The sequence below is a fragment of the Myxine glutinosa genome, chromosome 9, assembly GCF_964187855.1.
Source record: "Myxine glutinosa chromosome 9, kmMyxGlut1.1, whole genome shotgun sequence".
NCBI lineage: Eukaryota > Metazoa > Chordata > Myxini > Myxiniformes > Myxinidae > Myxine > Myxine glutinosa.
Window position 1 is genome coordinate 83,099,544 of NC_136269.1, and position 18,821 is coordinate 83,118,364.

Genomic DNA, 18,821 nt, shown 5'->3' on the forward strand with positions numbered 1-18,821 from the left:
ACCTCAAGTGCAGGTAGTTGCAGGTTGGTCAGGTTCAAAGTGCAATCCACCCATACAATTCCCCAAATTTCACATTGGGCCTACCAAATCCTTCCAAATTTCTCTTTTGTCCCCACTACACTGGCAGGTATGTGGATCCGCATCCAACGGTGATCATCACTACACAACTACCTGTGGCCACGACAGCTCTGCACCTCTACCGTGCAAGGGTCACCGGGACAAGGTGAGCAGTCAAAACGCCAACATGGCCCATGAGTGTCCATAAGGGTGCGACCCACCATCCATCCTTCGGCCCCCCTGCGAGGAACACAGCTGCAGCAGCCCCAGCTGGCCAATGTGGTGAGCACTTGCTGCCACTACACACACTACCGCACACACAACCTCGGCCCTGGGGGGCACGGTCGCAGTGCGTGGCATCCCTACAGCCACGTCCCCTGCACCTCCCCATCATCCCCCAGTCCGACTACAAAACTGCAGCCCCCCCCAGTGCTCACCCACACTTGACCACACCAAGGTCCAGTCAACAGCCATGCTCCACCAGGAGACCCACCCAGAAGACATGGTCCACACACCTCGGACACGCACAGCACCACGTTGACCCTCAGGCTACACAACTACATCCCCATCATCCCGCGTCCCAAATATCAGCACAGTTGCCCCCGCAACCAGTTGAAAGCTGTGTCTTGCTACCCTATTAATTTCATCACAGCCTCCAACACTTTGGTCTACACACCTGGATCAATAATGGCGTCACTGTACAGTGTCCACCATGGCATTTCAAAATCCACCCTTAAATTTGCATCTAACCCACAGATTACCCATGCCAACCATTTGTCACATTTCACTCACCTCACCAAAGAAGGATGCTTTGCCATACACATGCCAGCCGAGCATGGCCCATATGCTCGGCTCGTTACACATCTCCCGATTCACATCCCCATGGCTCTCTTCCCAACCCGAGAGTCCATAAATCACAACGGAGCATCTGTGGAAGGTCACTCACACCATCACGTTCCACAGATGCCCCAATGGTTGTCCGGCAGGCTATCTCCATCCCTGTCCATTCGGTTTGACCCGCGTCCATAGACCAACCACCATGCCAGGTCACCACATGCTGGTTGTCCCAAAGTCTCAGGGAGAGGGGGTCAGGTCGCATGCCCGGGTGGTCACTACATCAGGCCCAAGCTGGCCATCCGCAGTGCCACCACCAAAGCGCGACCCACAACACCTCCCCCTAGTGGTCCTCAATAAATGCCAACCCAGGCTTGAGAAACCACCTCGGACCCCTCTGGAGGTCTTAACCCCCACCAGGGTCCGGTGACCCTGCCGGCCCGAGCCACCAGCTCGGACGGCGCCCCGACGGACAAGGGACGCCACACTCCACCAGACCCCCCGTGGGACCCAGGTCGTACCTCGACACCCAAGGCTGGACCCCACGTCCAAATCTCGCCATCACAGCCCCCCAGCTGGCTGGCATACCCAAATTTTGAAAGGGGCAACTTTTGCCCGAGGCCATCACCCATGACCTCTCCATATCCAGATCCCGCAGCCCGGGGACCAATCCCCACCATGGCTGCTCCAAATCAATTTCCCATTGTAATTTTATTTTACAAATTTTCATTCCCACTGCCATTCCGCAGCTGCAGGGAACAACCTCTACCACCGGTTGTTCTGCCCCTCCCTGCAGTTGATCCAAATTCCCTACAGGGACCAAATCTCCAGAAGCTCTATCTCCCGATCCTCCAAGATCCAAATCCAGCCCGGAGCCAACACACTCCCCCAACTGGTTGTCCAATTTTGGAGCCTCTGTTTCCAAATAGCAGTGTACAGTGAGCGTCCCCTCGGTCATTCCAACCACCTCCTTGGACCAACTCACCTCTTCCCCCAGACTCCTTTGGGCCTGAACAAGCTCTACCTCCATGGGACTGTCACAGGTCTCCAGCCGCTGGATCAAATCATCCTCATCATTACAAATCATTCCTGGCCCCGCCAGGCTTTGATCAGTATCCCCAATAAATACCTGGTCCGGCTCCATTGCACGGACCCCCAAAAACTCTACCCCCTCTTGCTCCGCACCACCGCCCTGGTGCTGCACAATTCCAAATTCATCCCCCGGTTGGGGTGTTGTGACATCCACACGGTCCCGATAAACAACCAGGCCAGAATGTGGGAAACATTCCCCATTACAACTCTCACATTCCAAATTTCCTTCCCCGCTCACCTGTGGACTCTCCACGTTTACCTGCAGGCATTCCCCCTCTACCTGTACACATTCCCCATCCACCTGTGGACATTCCCCATCCACCTGTGGACATTCCCCATCCACCTGTGGACCTGCGGTCTCCCCATTTACTTCAATTGCCATTCCCTGTGCAATTCCCAATTTTGCCATTCCCGGCTCCTGAGCCCCGTGCACATCTGCATGGGCCGTACTCTCTCCTGTTCCCAATCTAGCTTCCCCCCGTTCCGATTCAATTTTTGCCACCTTTGGCTTCTCCTGTGCCCCCATTTTGTTTGCCAGCCCATCACTTTTAATACTCAATTTCCGCCATTCCCCATTCATTCGTTCATAGTGGGCCTTCAATAGATTGAATATGGTCTGGTAAGTTATAGGAGCCGTCTCTCCGGCGGGGGAAGTTCCAACGCTATCCTCCATTTCCCTTATTTCCGTCTCACTCCCGACGCTGACGGAGGCCTCGCTGCGTACTTCCATTTCGTCGACCTCCGACATCCGCTTTTCGGAAGGTCGTTCCCCGCGCGCGTATTTATTTTAATAATTCCTGAAACAATTTGAATTTGACGAAGACGCGATATCGCGCTCCGTTTGCCCAATTGATTATCAAATTTCTCCGCCTCAACTATAACAATTTTGCGTTCGAACGTCGGGCGCAATGTACGCCCGACCGTGTCGATGTCGCCCCGCGGACAAAAAAATTTGTCCGACCGTGTCGATGTCTCGCCGCGGACAAAAAATTTGTCCGACGGGTTCAAATCCCACTCCTGACACCACTTGTCGCGTAACCGTGGTTAACACCACAGTTACGGATGCCCGATTTGCGAGACTTTAACTCCCGAGGCGAACACTCAATGGCGGACTCAAGTCCGGAACACTTAATGGCGGGACGCAGCGAAGGCTCCGCAACCTTATCTATTAAAATCAAACACCCAGGAAAACTGCGTTCAGATATTATGTACAAAAAGTAATATAAGGGTTTATTAGGAAAAGTAAAGCCAGTGAAAAAGCCCGCCGGTAAATCTAATAATTCTAATAAACCTAAATCGGGACGTCCCCACACGACTGACAGCAAACACAAACGAGGGAGATTAATCACGAAAACAACACGTCCCGTCGTTCTAAATATACGCGGAGATCGGGCTTATCTGTCTTTGTCGTCTTGTATGGTTGGTGTCCAGCACCGCTCCTTCCGGCCCGATCGCACACCACGAGGCCCCTCGCTCCAAGCACCACGCGTCCGACGCAGGCCAGCGGCTCCACTTGACCAGGGACAGGAAGGACTCCTTTCAACTCCACTCGACTCGACGACGCGGGAGTGCTGGCAGCCAAGTGCCAACGAACTGCTCAGTGCCAACTGGGTGTGCTCTCGTGTGTCTCCTGCGACTCCCTACAACCCGAACTGCACTCGAACTGCGACTGGAATGGCGTGTCCTCTCCAACTCTCCACCACCGCTCAACTCTCTGGTGCCTGCCTGCGTCTGCAGTGCCTGCCACGAACTCAACTCAACTCTACTCCGCGAACTCACTTCGTGTGACTTGCGACTCAACTGCCGAAATGGCGTCCGACCGTCGCCTATATTGGTGGCCGATCACGTCACATTCGCGCACTCCTCAGCCAATCATAGCCTCCCGCGACTCCTGACATCTCCCGTCCGTGACCCCGCGGTCCTGGCATAACACGTGCCGGCCAGGTTTTTAGGCCTTTGGAGGTGTACACGGTGGCGGCCAATTGTGGTGGTGTTTTTGACCTGGTTTCCTGTCAATTTAATACGAAGTCCTTGTCAGGGAAAGGGGATTATTTAATGTTGCGCTAAGGACCTAACTAATGTTTATGTGGTTTGCAGTGCCATAAAGGACAAAGGTTTGATTACTAGGTGATACTCACAGGGGCGTTACCTTTAACCCCTCACTATTTAACACTCGAATCTCCAGGTAGATCCACACTCATACATCTTACCCCGACAACCGCCTAAACATCAAGAACTTATTACATGTAGAGTCCCTGTCACGACAGCCGAATACCTACCTATTCAGATCTACCTAGCTCTAGATGTTGCATTACCAAATTCATAACAATATATATATATATATATATATATATATATATATATATATATATATATATATATATATATATATATATATATATATATACACACACACACACACAGTCACGTGAAAAAGTAAGTACACCCCATGTAAATTTTTGACTTTTTCAACATATTTCAACATACAGCTATTTGATCTTCATTTCAACAATATTGATAGATAAAGGTGATATAATATAACAAATATCATGAAACATTTACATTTTGTAGTCCATTGTATAATTTAAATAAACATAAATGCAAATTTCAAATGTGGAAAAAGTAAGTACACCCTTGGCTCTAATAGGTGGTATTGCCCCCTTTGGCAGAAACAACCTCAAGTAGGCGTTTCTTATAACTGTCTACCAGTCTCTGACATCGACTGGGAGAAATTTTTGCCCACTCCTCCATGCAGAATTCTTTCAGCTGTGTGATATTTGAGGGGTTTCTTGCATGCACAGCTCGTTTCAAATCCCCCCCACAACATCTAGATGGGATTTAGATCCGGGCTTTGACTTGACCATTCCAGAACCCTCCATTTCTTTCTTTACAGCCATTTCTTGGTGGATTTACTGGTATGTTTAGGGTCATTGTCATGTTGCAAGGTCCACCTTCGGTTGAGCTTCAACTTTCCAACAGATGGCCTCACATTATCCTGAAGCACCGTCTGGTACAATGAAGAATTCATAGTGGATTCTATGATGGTGAGCTGCCCAGGCCTTGATGCAGCAAAGCTGCCCCAACCATAATATTTCCACCACCCTGCTTTACAGTTGGTATCAGGTTCTTGTGGTCAAATGCTGTCTTTTGTTTTCGCCAAACATGTCTTCTGGTACTGTGGCCAAATAGCTCTACCTTTGACTCATCTGTCCAGAGCACATTGTTCCAGAAGTGCTGGTCTTTGCCGAGGTGTTCATTGGCAAACTTTAGTCTTGCCCTGATGTTCTTTCTGGACAGCAAAGGTTTCCTCCTGGCACACCTCCCATGTAGATCAAATTTGTGCAGCCTCTTTCTCATGGTAGACTCGTGCACTTTGACATCAACAGTGGCAAGAGCTACCTGTATGTCCCGTGATGACATTCTGGGGTTCTTGGAGACTTCTTTCAGCATCTTGCAGTCTGCTCTCGGGCTGAACCTGCTGGGGCGGCCTGGCCTGAACAAGTTGGCAGTTGTTTGGAATCTTCTCCACTTGTGGATGATCTTCCGGACAGTCGAATGATTGATTTCAAATTGTTTGGAAATCTTTTTAAATCCCTTCCCAGACTCGTAGGCGTCTATAACCTTCTTTCTGAAGGCCTCAGAGAGCTCTTTTGATCTAGACATGGTGATGCCGCACACTTCAACAACAATGAGCAAAGCAATCTAAATGTCTGAGGTTTAAATAAGACAGGTTCCTCCAAGATCCTCTCTAACGATGTTCTAATCATTTGCACCTGAGCTGGTGCACCTGATTCTAATTTTAGGTATTTGAAGTAGTGATAAATGTGGGGGTGTACTTACTTTTTCCACATGCGAAATTTGCATTTATGTTTATTTAAATTATACAATGGACTGAATCACCTTTAGAGGCCATTTTTCCCAGTAGAGCAGGGGTTGGCCTTTTTTTGGCCACCATGGTCCCATTTTTGAAGCAATGTTTTACGGCCGGATGCCCTTCCTGCCGCCAAATGCCGGATGCCGGCCGGATGCCGACCCTGCTCTCAAATGTTGTGGTTGTGTGCTACCCCTTCTCTCCCCATCTTGTCTTCCGCTCCCTCTTTTTGTATATTTTGTTTGTCTGGTTGATTTGTTTGTGAAATAAATGTTAGCTCTTTCACGAGCCTCGATTCAGTTTCCAAAAAAAAAAAAAAACCCCTGTTAGTCGCCTCTTGCAACACACAGGGAATTAACAATGAGCTGGTACTCAATTTGCCGACCTCTGAAGGACGACAGACTGAGTCAACCTCCCTGGCGTTAATTCAGCGATCGACCGGGATTCGAACCCAGGATCGATGGGATCCCAAGCCGGCACTCTAACCGCTAAGCCAACACCAGGCTCTACACCAAATTATACAATGGACTACAAAATGTAAATGTTTCATGAGATTTGTTATATTATATCACCTTTATCTGTCAATATTGTTGAAATGAAGATCAAATAGCTGTATGTTGAAAGATGTTGAAAAAGTCGAAACTTTACATGGGGTGTACTTACTTTTTCACGTGACTGTATATGTATATATATATTGTTGCGGTTCTCTCGCCGGCCTTCTTCCCCTTATCAAGGGGGGATTAATCCCCTTGTCTTTACTGGCCTGGTGGAACCGAGACTTATTACGTCCTTTCTGGGCGAGCGCAAAATAGGGTTTTGGGACCAAATTCTCACTCGTACCTAAGTACTCGCACCGCCACGGAAACGGGGGTAGCAAGCCTCGCACGAACCACGTGAGGTTGGAGTATGCCGAGCGGTTTTTTGCGTACACATGATCCGCGCAGTCTCAACTAGTGGAACCCGATTGGAGCGATCTTATTCGTGCCATGCTTAGTCAAATGGAGAAATCACGGGAACGATCGAATCAGGAATAAAGAAAGAACAGATGGGTTTAATGATTCCCACACGTATTTACAGTTCAGGACGAAGAGACACAGAGCAAACTTAGGCAGTCTTACTTATCCATGGGACAACGGGCCCTTCTCACTCACACTCAGAGGATTGCAGATGTCGATGTTCACCAACGCGCCGATGTGGTCGTCCAGGATCGGCCCCGTCCGGCTCTCCGTGGTCCACGTGCGTCCCGCGAAGATGGTGATAGGCGAAGACAGGGGCTCGTAGCGCGTCTCTCGAACGAAGGAGATATCGGGCGGAACGGCAAGAGGCGAACTTTTACGGCAAAGGGGCGGACCTTTACGGCAAAGGGCGGTTACTCAGCCGTTCTTATGCAAGTGCGGCAAGGCTCATCAAGCTCATCAAGCACCGCGCGTTCTGGCTGTAAGTTCAACAACGAGCACGTCCTTTCCCGTAACTGGTGCAAGTCCTTTTAGCTCTCCCTCTCCTCTGCAAGTCCTGTCGAGGGCTTTGCGCAGCGGGTTATATAGGTACGCCCCTCGCACCTTCTGGAACTCACCAGACTCTTCTCACACGCCCTCTGACGCCACCACCTCTGAGCTCTGATTGGCGGCTCATGCTTACCGTCATCGCTTCTGCCGCTCTGCCTCGACTCTGCCCCGATCCTCCTCCGCCTCCCTCGTGTTAACTCACCCAAAATGAACCAACGTTAACAAACTGTATTGAGGTTACGGACGTCAGATGATCGGTGGCAGTCGGGCCTATTTTCCTGGCTTTACACAATGCAGAACTAACATAGGAAATGGCCTATTCTCACACATACTAAGAAATAACTATACTACAAATGAGGCTACATGTTGCTTGTGTGACTATCTATGGGGGGCAAACCTTTAACATTTATTGAACTCGCTGTACAAACCTCAAAACTGTAACAATATATATATTGTCACGTTCCTGGCAATTAAAATCTTTACCAGGAAACAGATTAGCCGGGCAAGCTTTAACTCCAAAGGCGTTCAGTTCAAATAGCGGATTTCTCTATACAAGCGCGGGAGGAAGAAAGAATAAGAAGAAGCTGGAAGCTTTTACTTGTCGGTCCCGTGCGGCAGCTCCGATCCTGCAGGAAATGAACTCACACGAAAAACGGATTTAGAATATACAGGGAAAATAATAAAAGGATTTATTTACAACGGATGCTGGGACAAGAAAACACGCCGGTTACTAAAAACCCCTAATGAGCGCTCCTACGCACAGAACCAGACACAGACAAGGGGATGGCAGAACAGGAATGAAAATAAAGAGGTGTGATTTTATCATGCACTTAGCTCTGATCAGCTTGTGGGGGTTTCGCCAGGGTCTGTGAATGGGTCCGGTCGGCATGCGCGCGAGAAACGCGCGCGTTGGCGGGAACTAGACCTTGCTGTGCCTGTTCGCGCTGCAGCGTTCGCACCAGGCCTCGTCACGCCGCAGCGGCAAGTCGCAAGTGGTTTCTGCCTGCAAAACTTTGCACGTCCCCCGGTGGCGTCTCTGATGGCTTCGTCTCTCCACTGAAGTCCGATCCCAACGAGGAGGAAGATGTCGGCGTGAAGGGCAATAGGCAAGGGCCAGAGCCAGAGAGATTGGGGAGAGCAAATGTCGGACGCACTCCCTTTTAATAATCTCCCCTTGGCCAATCAGCTGGCTCCTTCTTGCCTCTGGGCTTCAGCTGCGTGTCGATTGGCCCTCCCAACGATTTGTGTGATCTCCCCATCAAACCCCTCGACCAATCCGTCGCGAGGTGGGCATGGCCTCAGCCTGCCTGAGCAATGTTCTATCGCCATGTTGGCGCAATGCGTGGGTGCTTCCTGCCTGCACTTCCGGTGAGATTTATTGTGGAGTGGGGAAGGGGGGGCATTTTAACTAGTATGTGTGGTGCTATTGGGCCTGCCTAGTGTCTATTGGTGTTGTGCCAAAAGGGACAATGGATAAATCACAAGGTCTCACACACAGGGGAATTAACATAAACCCTACGATAATGATCACAAGGCCATCCTTGTATGACCACAAATATACAAACGTAGTCCAACATCCAGGCTAAACAGGTCCTCTACGTTATGTACATCGAAATGGTTCTTCTTCTTCACGACAGTCGGAGCATGATACCTACACAGATCTACCTGATCTATATATCACTCTACCCCAAAATTCATAACTATATACAGTGCATATCAAAAAAAGGTAATCCGAATTCAAGGGGTTAATATGCAAAGGTTATTTATTTTGACAATTTACCTGTGGTTTACTAATTAAGAGGAGATCCTCAGCTTTCCATTGATACCTTCCATGCATCATTGTTGTCACACATGACCGAGTACATGTTCATTGAAAATGACAAGTTCAAATCGCATTTTTACAAGTTTGGCTAATCGATGCAAGTCAGGATAATTGGTGCAAAATGAACGTCAGATGTGACCTTTTCTCAGGAATGATTGGCCTTTATGCACACACACCTTCAACATGTCCACCTCCCCTTTCAACACAAAACTCACAGCGGCGGAGCATGCCCTGAACTGCTCGTCTCACCATAGACGGGTCTTTGCGCAAAGCATCCACTTCATGTCGAATACGGCCCTGCAATTTGTCAAGATCACGGGGAGGAGTTACGAACACCTTGTTCTTTAAATGTCCCCAAAGGAAATAATCACATGACGTGAGGTCAGGTGATCTTGGCGGCCATTCCACTGCATGGTTGAGGGCGATGACTCGGTCTCCAAAGAGTTCCCTCAGTCGATCTCGGACAGCGATAGGACGATGTGCTGGGTCGCCGTCTTGGGCCCACCAGAGATATCTGAAGACACCACGAACCTGTCGCTCAAAGTTCTCCTCCAGCTGCAGTAAAACTTCATCATTGATCATCTGCAGATACCTGTTACCATTGACATTCCTTTGAAAGAAAAATGGTCCGATCACCTGACCACTTCCACAAAGTCCCAACCAAACAGTCCACTTTTGTTGATTCATGTTGGTGTCAAAATTAAATTCCGGGGGTTGTCCTGTCAGTGCATATTCAAGAACATTATGGGTATTGACCTTGCCGTCCATGGCGAAAGCAGCTGCGTCGCCGATAACGAGATACTGCAGGAAATTGACATCTGCTTCGCAACGTGCTATCAACCATCCGGCAAGCACCAGCCTCGTGGCAAAATCCCCTGGCGTAAGTTGATGCCGGATGTGAATCCGATACGGATGTTGGTGGAGGTCCAGTCTTGTGATTCGGTTGAATGTTGCCAAAGACAATCCCGTCCCATTTTGTCTTGTGCTGGTATCCCTAGGATGCTCCAAAACTTGCTGCCTTACTGCTGCAATGTTCATTTCCGATCGCCCAGTGCGCCTCCTACCAGAATTCCCCTTGTTGCGGTTGAGGCTAGTGCCATGCTCTTGGTATTTTCTAACATTCGCCCAGATGGTTTTGGCTGCTGGAGGCTCCCGTTCTGGGAAACGTTCCCTGAACGCATCACGAGTTCGCTGCAAACTTCCAGTTTGGTGAAAGGTTGTAACCACAAAGGTCCGCTGTTCATTCGTAAGTTGAACCCTCTTTTCAATGACTCAGACTGTCTCTAAACCCATACACTGTAGGCCCATCTTAAATACCCATCTTAAACAAAGGATGGTGCAACTGACGATTACCAGACCAACTTAACCATTTTACATAATCAACTTGGCAGTCGACAAGTAATGCGTCCATTTCAAACTGTCTTGCACCGATTAGCCAAACTTGTAAAAATGCGATTTGAACTTGTCATTTTCAATGAACATGTACTCGGTCATGTGTGACAGCATTGATGCATGAAAGGCATCAATGGAAAGCTGAGGATCTCCTCATAATTGGTAAACCACATGTAAATTGTCTTTTGCCTTTGCAAAAAACTAAATAACCTTTGCATATTAACCCCTTGAATTCGGATTACCTTTTTTTTGATACGCACTGTATATATATATATATATATATATATATATATATATATATATATATATATATATATATATATATATATATGTGTCATGTCGCTGGTGATTAAGATCACGGGCGGCAGACAGCCAAACGTTGCCTTACTCCGCGGGAGAGGCCCGAAGCCTTATCTGATCAGAGGGCCAACACTGGGTTAATCCGAAGGCGCAGAACAAAGAAACGAAACAAGACACACAAAAGTAAGACGCAACAAATAATGAAAATAAATGCAACGACAATAAAAATGTGGAGGTAAAAATAATAGTAATAGGCTAAGGTGAGGGACCCTCAATGCAGACTCAATTACAGACACAGAGAAAGAAAATAAAATGCACTTATAATTGACCAGCACTCAGCTTTGCTGCCCCAAATATGCGCTCCACCGAGTGCTGTTCTAGTTTGACATTGGTTCTTGTTTCAGAGTATGATCTGGAAGTTTGCTATGTCGCTTAAGGTATGGTTCTTCCTAAAATTGAGCATCGACATGTCCTCAAAATTTTACTTAAAGAATTTGCCAGGTCCAACGAAATCAATGCATGGTAGCAATGTATCGCGACAATGTATCCTCGTATTCTGCAGTAGCCAAATGGGAAACTAACCTTAAGTGTGGATGTGAGTCCCTTGAATATGACCACAAGATCGGATGGTCGGAAGATGTGACTGCCCCACAAACTGTTGTTCAGATCAAGACATTAATCGTGGAGAGTCGGCCAAATATCCACGCAACTTGGAATTTCTCAAAGCAGCGCTATCGCCATCATTCATGAATACTTTGGTATGTTCAAGGTCTCAACAAGATGGGTTCCCCAAAACCTCAAAACTCACGATCAACCAACAATTGCTGGCATCATGTCTTCAGCTTCTTGAATCGTTCAATGCAAATCCAGCTAACCTTTTCACTCATGTGGTAACTGCTGATGGAATGTGACTTTACTACTGGAATCCTTTAAACCAAACTGAACTCCATGCAATGGAAGCACAAGGGATCACCGCCACACAATACATTATGCATGAAACTCTCAGAATATTGTGGGCATACTTTGTAAAGGGGAGAAGTTTGTTTAGACTAGTACCCACATGGTATTATGTGATGCGAGGGGGAAACAGGGTCAAACCTTTGGGCAGATTTGAATGTATGATAGGTGGCCCCTTTTCCCCTGTTTGTGCTTTTCCTCATTTAAAAAAAATTCTTCAATAGGGATTGTTCTTTATTTATTTTGCTGTACGTGGTTGTGAGGAAAGTAACGTACAAACACAAACTCTATTTCACAAAGCATTCCTTTTTAGAGTACAGTGCTTCTCGTATGTCCTTCTAAATTTGTTCTTGCTAATTTATTTACTTGATGCAACTTCCAAAACAAGACATACTTGCTTTTAATACTATAGAAAATAATGAATACATCAATACTACTGTCATGTAGGTATATGAATTAAAGTGTATATATAAATTAATTACTTTCCACAATCTTGATGACTATTTGCTTTCCATAACAGGTGATGCCCCATTTCAGTGTCCCCAATGTGAAGCAAAGTTCAAGATCAACTCTGATCTTAAACGTCACCTTCGCACGCACTCAGGTGAAAAACCTTACCAATGTGCATTCTGTGAATATCGCTGTGCCATGAAAAGTAATCTCAAGCCACACGTCGCTGTACATCATGGAGATCCTTTGGCCTTGCACTGCTCACACTGCACTTTTTGCTGTGGCACCAAGGCTGACATGCGGCGGCACACCCGTGAAGTGCATGCAGGTGCTCCTCTATGTACAACCTGCAGTCGTGCTCGTCACCGGGCATCAATAAAGGATGCTCACCAGGGCAGAGCTGCCTCCTCCAAAACAGGTCATATAAGTCGTGCACTTTGTCGGTTTGAAGGGCAACGACCATTCCGCTGTGAACAGTGCAATGCAGCATTTGTACGTGCTGACTCTCTTCGCAGCCACTGCCGGCAACATTGTGACACAACTCGCTTGCTGCAATCTTCAACCTCCACCATTTCCAGCACCACCTCTACTGATATTACAGCAACTACAGGCACAACACTTGCGGTGTTGCAGCTCCATGGCAATGATGCACAGACTGTGGGGCATTTGGGTGATGTGGCATCAAAATCCGATGGAGGAGGGGAAGTTGTTCACTTCCTTATTGCAGGTGAACGTACTGGTCCAGAAGGAGACATTGGGGCTGATATTGTGAAAGCAGAATTGGATATTGCACAGACTCCACATGATTCAGTCATGATGCCAACCGGTATGAATGCAAGTGGGAAGCCACTGCAGTTTCTACAGCTGCTAACACAAACTGGGCCTGCTACACAGGAGGAAACTTCCAGTACTATTGGTTTCACTACCACACTGGCAGAATCTGTAATTCTCCCTTCTGTGTCCTCTTCAGGACTTCTACCTCAAATGGGTATAAGTTTAGAGGCTTTGCTCTCACCAAAGAGCTGCACGTTACTTAGAGAGACGACCAACGGTGGTGTAAATGGAGGAGGAACACTGTTTGCTGCTCACTCCCAGGTTGAAGCCATGAGCATGGTGTCTACAGACTTGGAACTTTATCCCACAACAGAAAACCAGGTCTCTAGAGTAGACCCCAGAGAGGTATTACCTCCTCGTATTATGAGCCCTTTAGCAGGGACACCAACAGGTCAGGTGCTGGTCCGGGCTAGCCCTGCTGTTGAGCTTTCCTCTCTTGCCACGCCAGAGGCATTGCATTAGTTAACCATAAAAGGGTACATGGAGGGGCCCGTTTTTTTTTTTTTTTTCCAATTTCAGCCATTTTTATGGCAGTTTAGTTGCCATGTCATTAATTAAGGTGAAAATATTTCAGGACATCTAGGTTATAACCTAAAGCTCTGAAAATATATTTTTTTAAAGGTTTATTTATTGGTCATAGCTTAAAACGGTGTCATTGTCAGTAGGAACGATTAATTTTTGCACTCGTTACTGGTTACAATATATCAGTTTTGTTTTCACTTCCATGTTGTCTTGAAACGGAGTGTTTTTTTTGTTTGTTTGTTTGAAATAACCAAGATTTTGCCTTTACTCTTGGAGCTGGGATCAATTTTTGTCTCGTTGACAATTTGCTTAAAGGTTGTTTATACAGGGCATTACTCAGACCTGACTTGATGTTGTACATCTTTTTTTAAGTTGGTCCTTCTTTGAAAGAAGTTATTGTCGGTCAAAGCTTGTTCCATCATGCTAATGTATGAACAGTTGAATTTAACTTTAAATATTTCCCATTGTGCCTCAACATCAAGAAAAATGAGTGTGTCAATGGCATGTTTGAAAGGATGATGCCAAACTAAATGTGTTGTGTTACATGATGGGCCAAGAGTGAAAGTAAAATAAGACTGTTGTGTTGTTCACGATGTGTATATATCCGGTGTAAATGACGTCAAATTGACTTTATATGTACACTTTATAACAAATGCCAGTTTTCCTCGATACGTGTATTTTTGGAGGAAATAAATTGGTTGCAAGCAACGTTATCATGTGGTCGCTCGTCGATCTGTGTCTCATTGGTCACTCAAATTGAGAGTTGCTAACTGCAGCATCTTCTGAAAAGCAATTTAACTTTTACAGTGTGCAGAGTGTCGATCATTTCTTTCCAAATTACTGTTGGTCTGACGTGAACCACAACAACAAATATTATGATGCTTTGGGCAATCGCTTGTCTTATGATATGACTACATATTGGCAGAAGGGGTGTGTGTGTGTGTGTGTGTGTGTGTGTGTGTGTGTGTGTGTGTGTGTGTGTGTGTGTGTGTGTGTGTGTGTGTGTGTGTGTGTGTGTGTGTGTGTGTGTGTGTGTGTGTGTGTGTGTGTGTGTGTGTGTGTGTGTGCGTGCGTGCGCGTGTGTGTATCAGAATCTATAATTTCCGTTCTCCAACCCAATGAGCGCACGCCGTGACGTCACCGCCACGTAAGTACGCCTTGCCTGCCAAGCTCCGGAGAAGCCATCTAGCAATGCGTCATAATTTAGATCTTAGTTCAGATACTGTTACAAGTGTATACAAAACTCACAGTTACCGACCTGGTTTACATCAAAATACCAGAGGACCTGGACCTGGTTCAAGTGTATCCATATGAGTGAATACCAGAGGTAATGTACCGTGTGGCAGGCGGTGCTTGTCATGGTATTATGTGATGATGGAATGTGACTTGCATTAAGACAACCCCATTAAGGCACAGCGATAGCTGGATGGGATACCTCAATGGCGGTTCTCCACTGATGGTATGGAGTTGCATAATGACGGATATATATATATATTGTTACTGACGTGGTTTTTAGATGTTATTTTACCGAGCGGTTGGTATTACCGCGTCCGAACAGTTACTCCCCGATTAGAACCCGATTCACCCAGAACTTTGACCAGATCGCACCGCAGATATTCAATCGGGAAACCTCTAAAGCGACCGAAAGAGAATGAAAAGAGAAGAAGACAGAGTACGGAGGAAGAACAGATTTATTATACACACACAAGCAATGGATGGAAGAAGCAGTCACACAGCGAATTGTTAACTTACACTATTCATTTTACTTAACCCCAAGACAACGAGTAGGACAGACGACGTTCACACTTACACGGGGGATATTGCAGGCAGGTAGGGCTTGAGGTGGATTGCTGGAGAGGGAGGCAAGGTCGGAGGCAGCAGCTCTCAATTCCTCGCGGTTTTGGCGGGAAAACCCTCCGTCGCGTATCCGCTGCTGTAGACGTCACGCGCTGGCTCGGCACACCTGCTCCTCTCCTTCTGGTGGAGCCGTCTCCCTCCTTTCAGCGCGTCTCTCCAAAGCTGGTTCCCTTTCCGAGTACCTCTCCTCTTTGGCTTGGAGCGTTTCGCATCTCACCGCTCCTCTTGGTGTCGCCTCTTCGCTCATCTCCCAGGTCATCTGGTGAAGCAGTCCCTTACAGTCGCTTTTATAACTCGGGGCGGAATCAAGCCGCCGGCTGCGAGGGCACGCCTACCGGGTCGCTCACCGCGGTGCTGATTGGCCATGCGACCCTCTGGCTCACTCCTCCCCTCTATGACGTGGTGGAGACACGCCTTTCTTCTCCGAGATTAGCACATGGGCAATGGCGGCTTGCGGGATTGAACACAACTCGCACCCTTTTGAAAGGAACTTTGGAGAGCGGAGATGTTTGGGGAAATTGCAAGGGCCTATGCTTATTTTGTTTGATACAATGCAAAGTCAATCTAGTGGGAAACACATATTTAGCCTACATAGAATAAGGAAATACACTATTTAAAAAGATATATCGTGACCTGCGTGTAAGTTTCATGGAATTAACTAGGAGGACGGCTGCGACCATTATTTACATTACCAGGGTGTTACCATACTTTTGTAACGTTCACATTGTAACGTTTTCACATTCGTTACACTTCCTCCAAAATTGTTACACTTCTCAAAAAAACCGTTGCACTTCTCAGAACCGTTACACTGCACCCTCCTTTCTTCAGGCCCGGGCTCGGGCCTACTAAACTTTAACTTAGTGTGACACGTAGGTGTAATTCCCTCTACAATTAACCTGACCCTGAGTGTGATAATCTTAAAACACCAATAAGTATGTCCCCCTATTGCATTGCACCCTGTCTAACAGACTCAAGCCCACAGCTAACCGAATTACGGAATTATTCTCAAACTATACATTTACGGTGGGGAGCATTATTTACAATGACGTTATTTCTTATTTACAACGCAACCCAGGACCTGTGTTTTTCTTTTTTTTCTTTTTAGGGAACAAGAAAAAAGAAATTCCTGTTGGGAGGGAGGAGACAGCACGCATTGCATCGATGCACCAGTACCAATACCACCAAAGCACCCAAAAGCACCACAAAGCACCAAAAGCACTACAACGCACCAAAAGCACCACTCGGTGCACAGTCACCATGGTTCATAATAAACACAACAAAACAACTGGTGGTGGTCTTCTCTTTCTCTGCTGGGCCGATGTTCTTCCCGACGTCTTCTGGCTTCATGCGGCCTATTTGGAAATAATAAAAAGCACAACTTGTGTTCGTTTTTATTTAGGGCCTCAGGGGCCAACTAAGGGTGGTCCACCTGTTTGGCATAGGTGCCACCTTACCGAGGTCCGCAAGCAAGATTCCCTGGCCACTATGGCCGGTCTCCAACAGAGGTGCCCTGCCCCAGAACCTGGGGTCCATCAAGTGGTACTTGGCCGCAGAACAGCGGTCCACAAAGTGGTACATCAACGCAATGCATGCTGGTTCTGGGAATCTCGGGCGCACAATGGCCACCTCACGCACGCTCCCCCTCGGCACCCAATGGCGCACAGGTCATGTGGGAGACAAAAGAAAGACAATTGAGCGAGGGGTAAGGTCACAAGGGTACACGTCAATAAGGCAATGCAAGGCGAAATGCGTACGGAGGGCGAAGTGAGAAAGCTCGTCCCTACCGTACGTCACCCCCCTGTCACCTACCCTACCCTTGCCCTTACCCCATATGTACAAAATCTACACATTACCAATTCGTCACTACTGTCACGTCTTCCCCATATTTCCCCTATACCAAATTCGTCTCCACAATCCCTCGACTTCAAAATTTGCCATCACCAATTCATCATCAATCCTCATAAGGAGGGAGAGATGGAATTACGCACAATGTCACACCCACGTCATGATGCGTCTCACAATCCAAACATTTGCATCATAAAAAATAATCAAAACATGGCATGGTGTGGAGTACCTGTCACCTCAGGTGAGTGGATGCAGATGGTGTGAGGAGATCCTTCTTCCTAACTATCCTCTAAATGACTTTAACACACTTTACACTACCCGGGGTCTTTCCCTGCCAATCCATTGGCCAACTTACACTATGGGTTCTAAAAACCAATTCCCATTGACCAAACTGTGGTGCTTCTCAATTTGGGGTCTCACTCCCCCGATTCCTCTCCCGGTGCCCTCGCACAATTTCTGGGCTGCGACGTGTAGCTCTCCCAGCAGGTCTACCCACCTGCACACCTCCACCACTGTAGTTGCCACCCGAGCTTACCTAGCTCCTCACCCTAACCTATCTAACTGGGGCAGGCCCCTCCTGGCTCTGTCACCCCTCTCGGTGCCCTCTGGCACTGGGCTACCCGGGTCCGTCCTCCGGATCCTCGGGCCCCATCCACAACAACTACTACCGGCTCCCAGAGCCCACCTGCGGCCTCACCTGGCCGACATTCTCACAGTGGTGGAGCGCCCAACCAACTACACACACTAACAGGCTACACGCCCAGCCATTTCCACAACACTACTGCACCCATTCAAAGACCATTCTTTCACCCGCACCACAGATGCCAATATCCAACCACAATTTACCTATACCCTCTACCTAACACTTACACTACCCGCCCCGGGTATCCGTGATGGGGGTCCACTCTTCCCCCATTCACACCTTCGCACCATCCACTCCACTCCACAATTTCCACCATACTCACTCCACGACCATCCATTCCAATACTCCATACCATTTATTCCACATAGCCACATACACCTGTTGTTGCACACCTGTGCAATCACCTCACACCTGGTGCCACCTGCACCCTCCTTTCTTCCTGGACCATTTGGTCAACACAACACGCAATCACCACAACTCCCTCATACACTGCTCCACACACCTGTTCAGTTGCACACCTGTGCAATCACACCTGTTCAATCCTCACACACACGGCATCATCTCAGCTAACTACTCCCCTCTGAAACTTGCGCTTCCCAGTCGTCCCTTTAAACTATTGCGCTCCCACGTCATTATTATCCACACTAAACTACCTGCGTCCCCACTACAGGTATCAGTCACTAACTAACCTTAACGTCACCTAATGTCATCTTCGCTAGATTCCTAACAATATAACCTAACCCACCCGGGCTAGTTTTCACTGCCATACACCCCATAAACTATAGCGCATTTGCCCCCCTGTCTATGAGGGATGGTGGATTTGCCATCCCACCACATTGG

General features: G+C 47.6%; 2 protein-coding genes across 3 annotated transcripts in view; one reads left to right on the forward strand and one right to left on the reverse strand.

Moving 5' to 3' along the window:
- Positions 1-14,349, forward strand: part of LOC137412912 (uncharacterized) — an 86,915-nt gene extending 72,566 nt beyond the window's left edge. For both annotated transcript variants that reach the window (XM_078784473.1, XM_078784474.1), the window contains one exon: positions 12,351-14,349. In XM_078784473.1, coding sequence (XP_078640599.1) covers positions 12,351-13,576 — 1,226 coding nt within the window. In that variant the 3' untranslated portion in view covers positions 13,577-14,349. The remainder of the gene's footprint in view (positions 1-12,350) is intronic.
- Positions 1-18,821, reverse strand: part of LOC137417302 (vacuolar protein sorting-associated protein 4A) — a 297,125-nt gene that overhangs the window by 234,463 nt on the left and 43,841 nt on the right. The gene's annotated exons all lie outside the window — the stretch shown is intronic.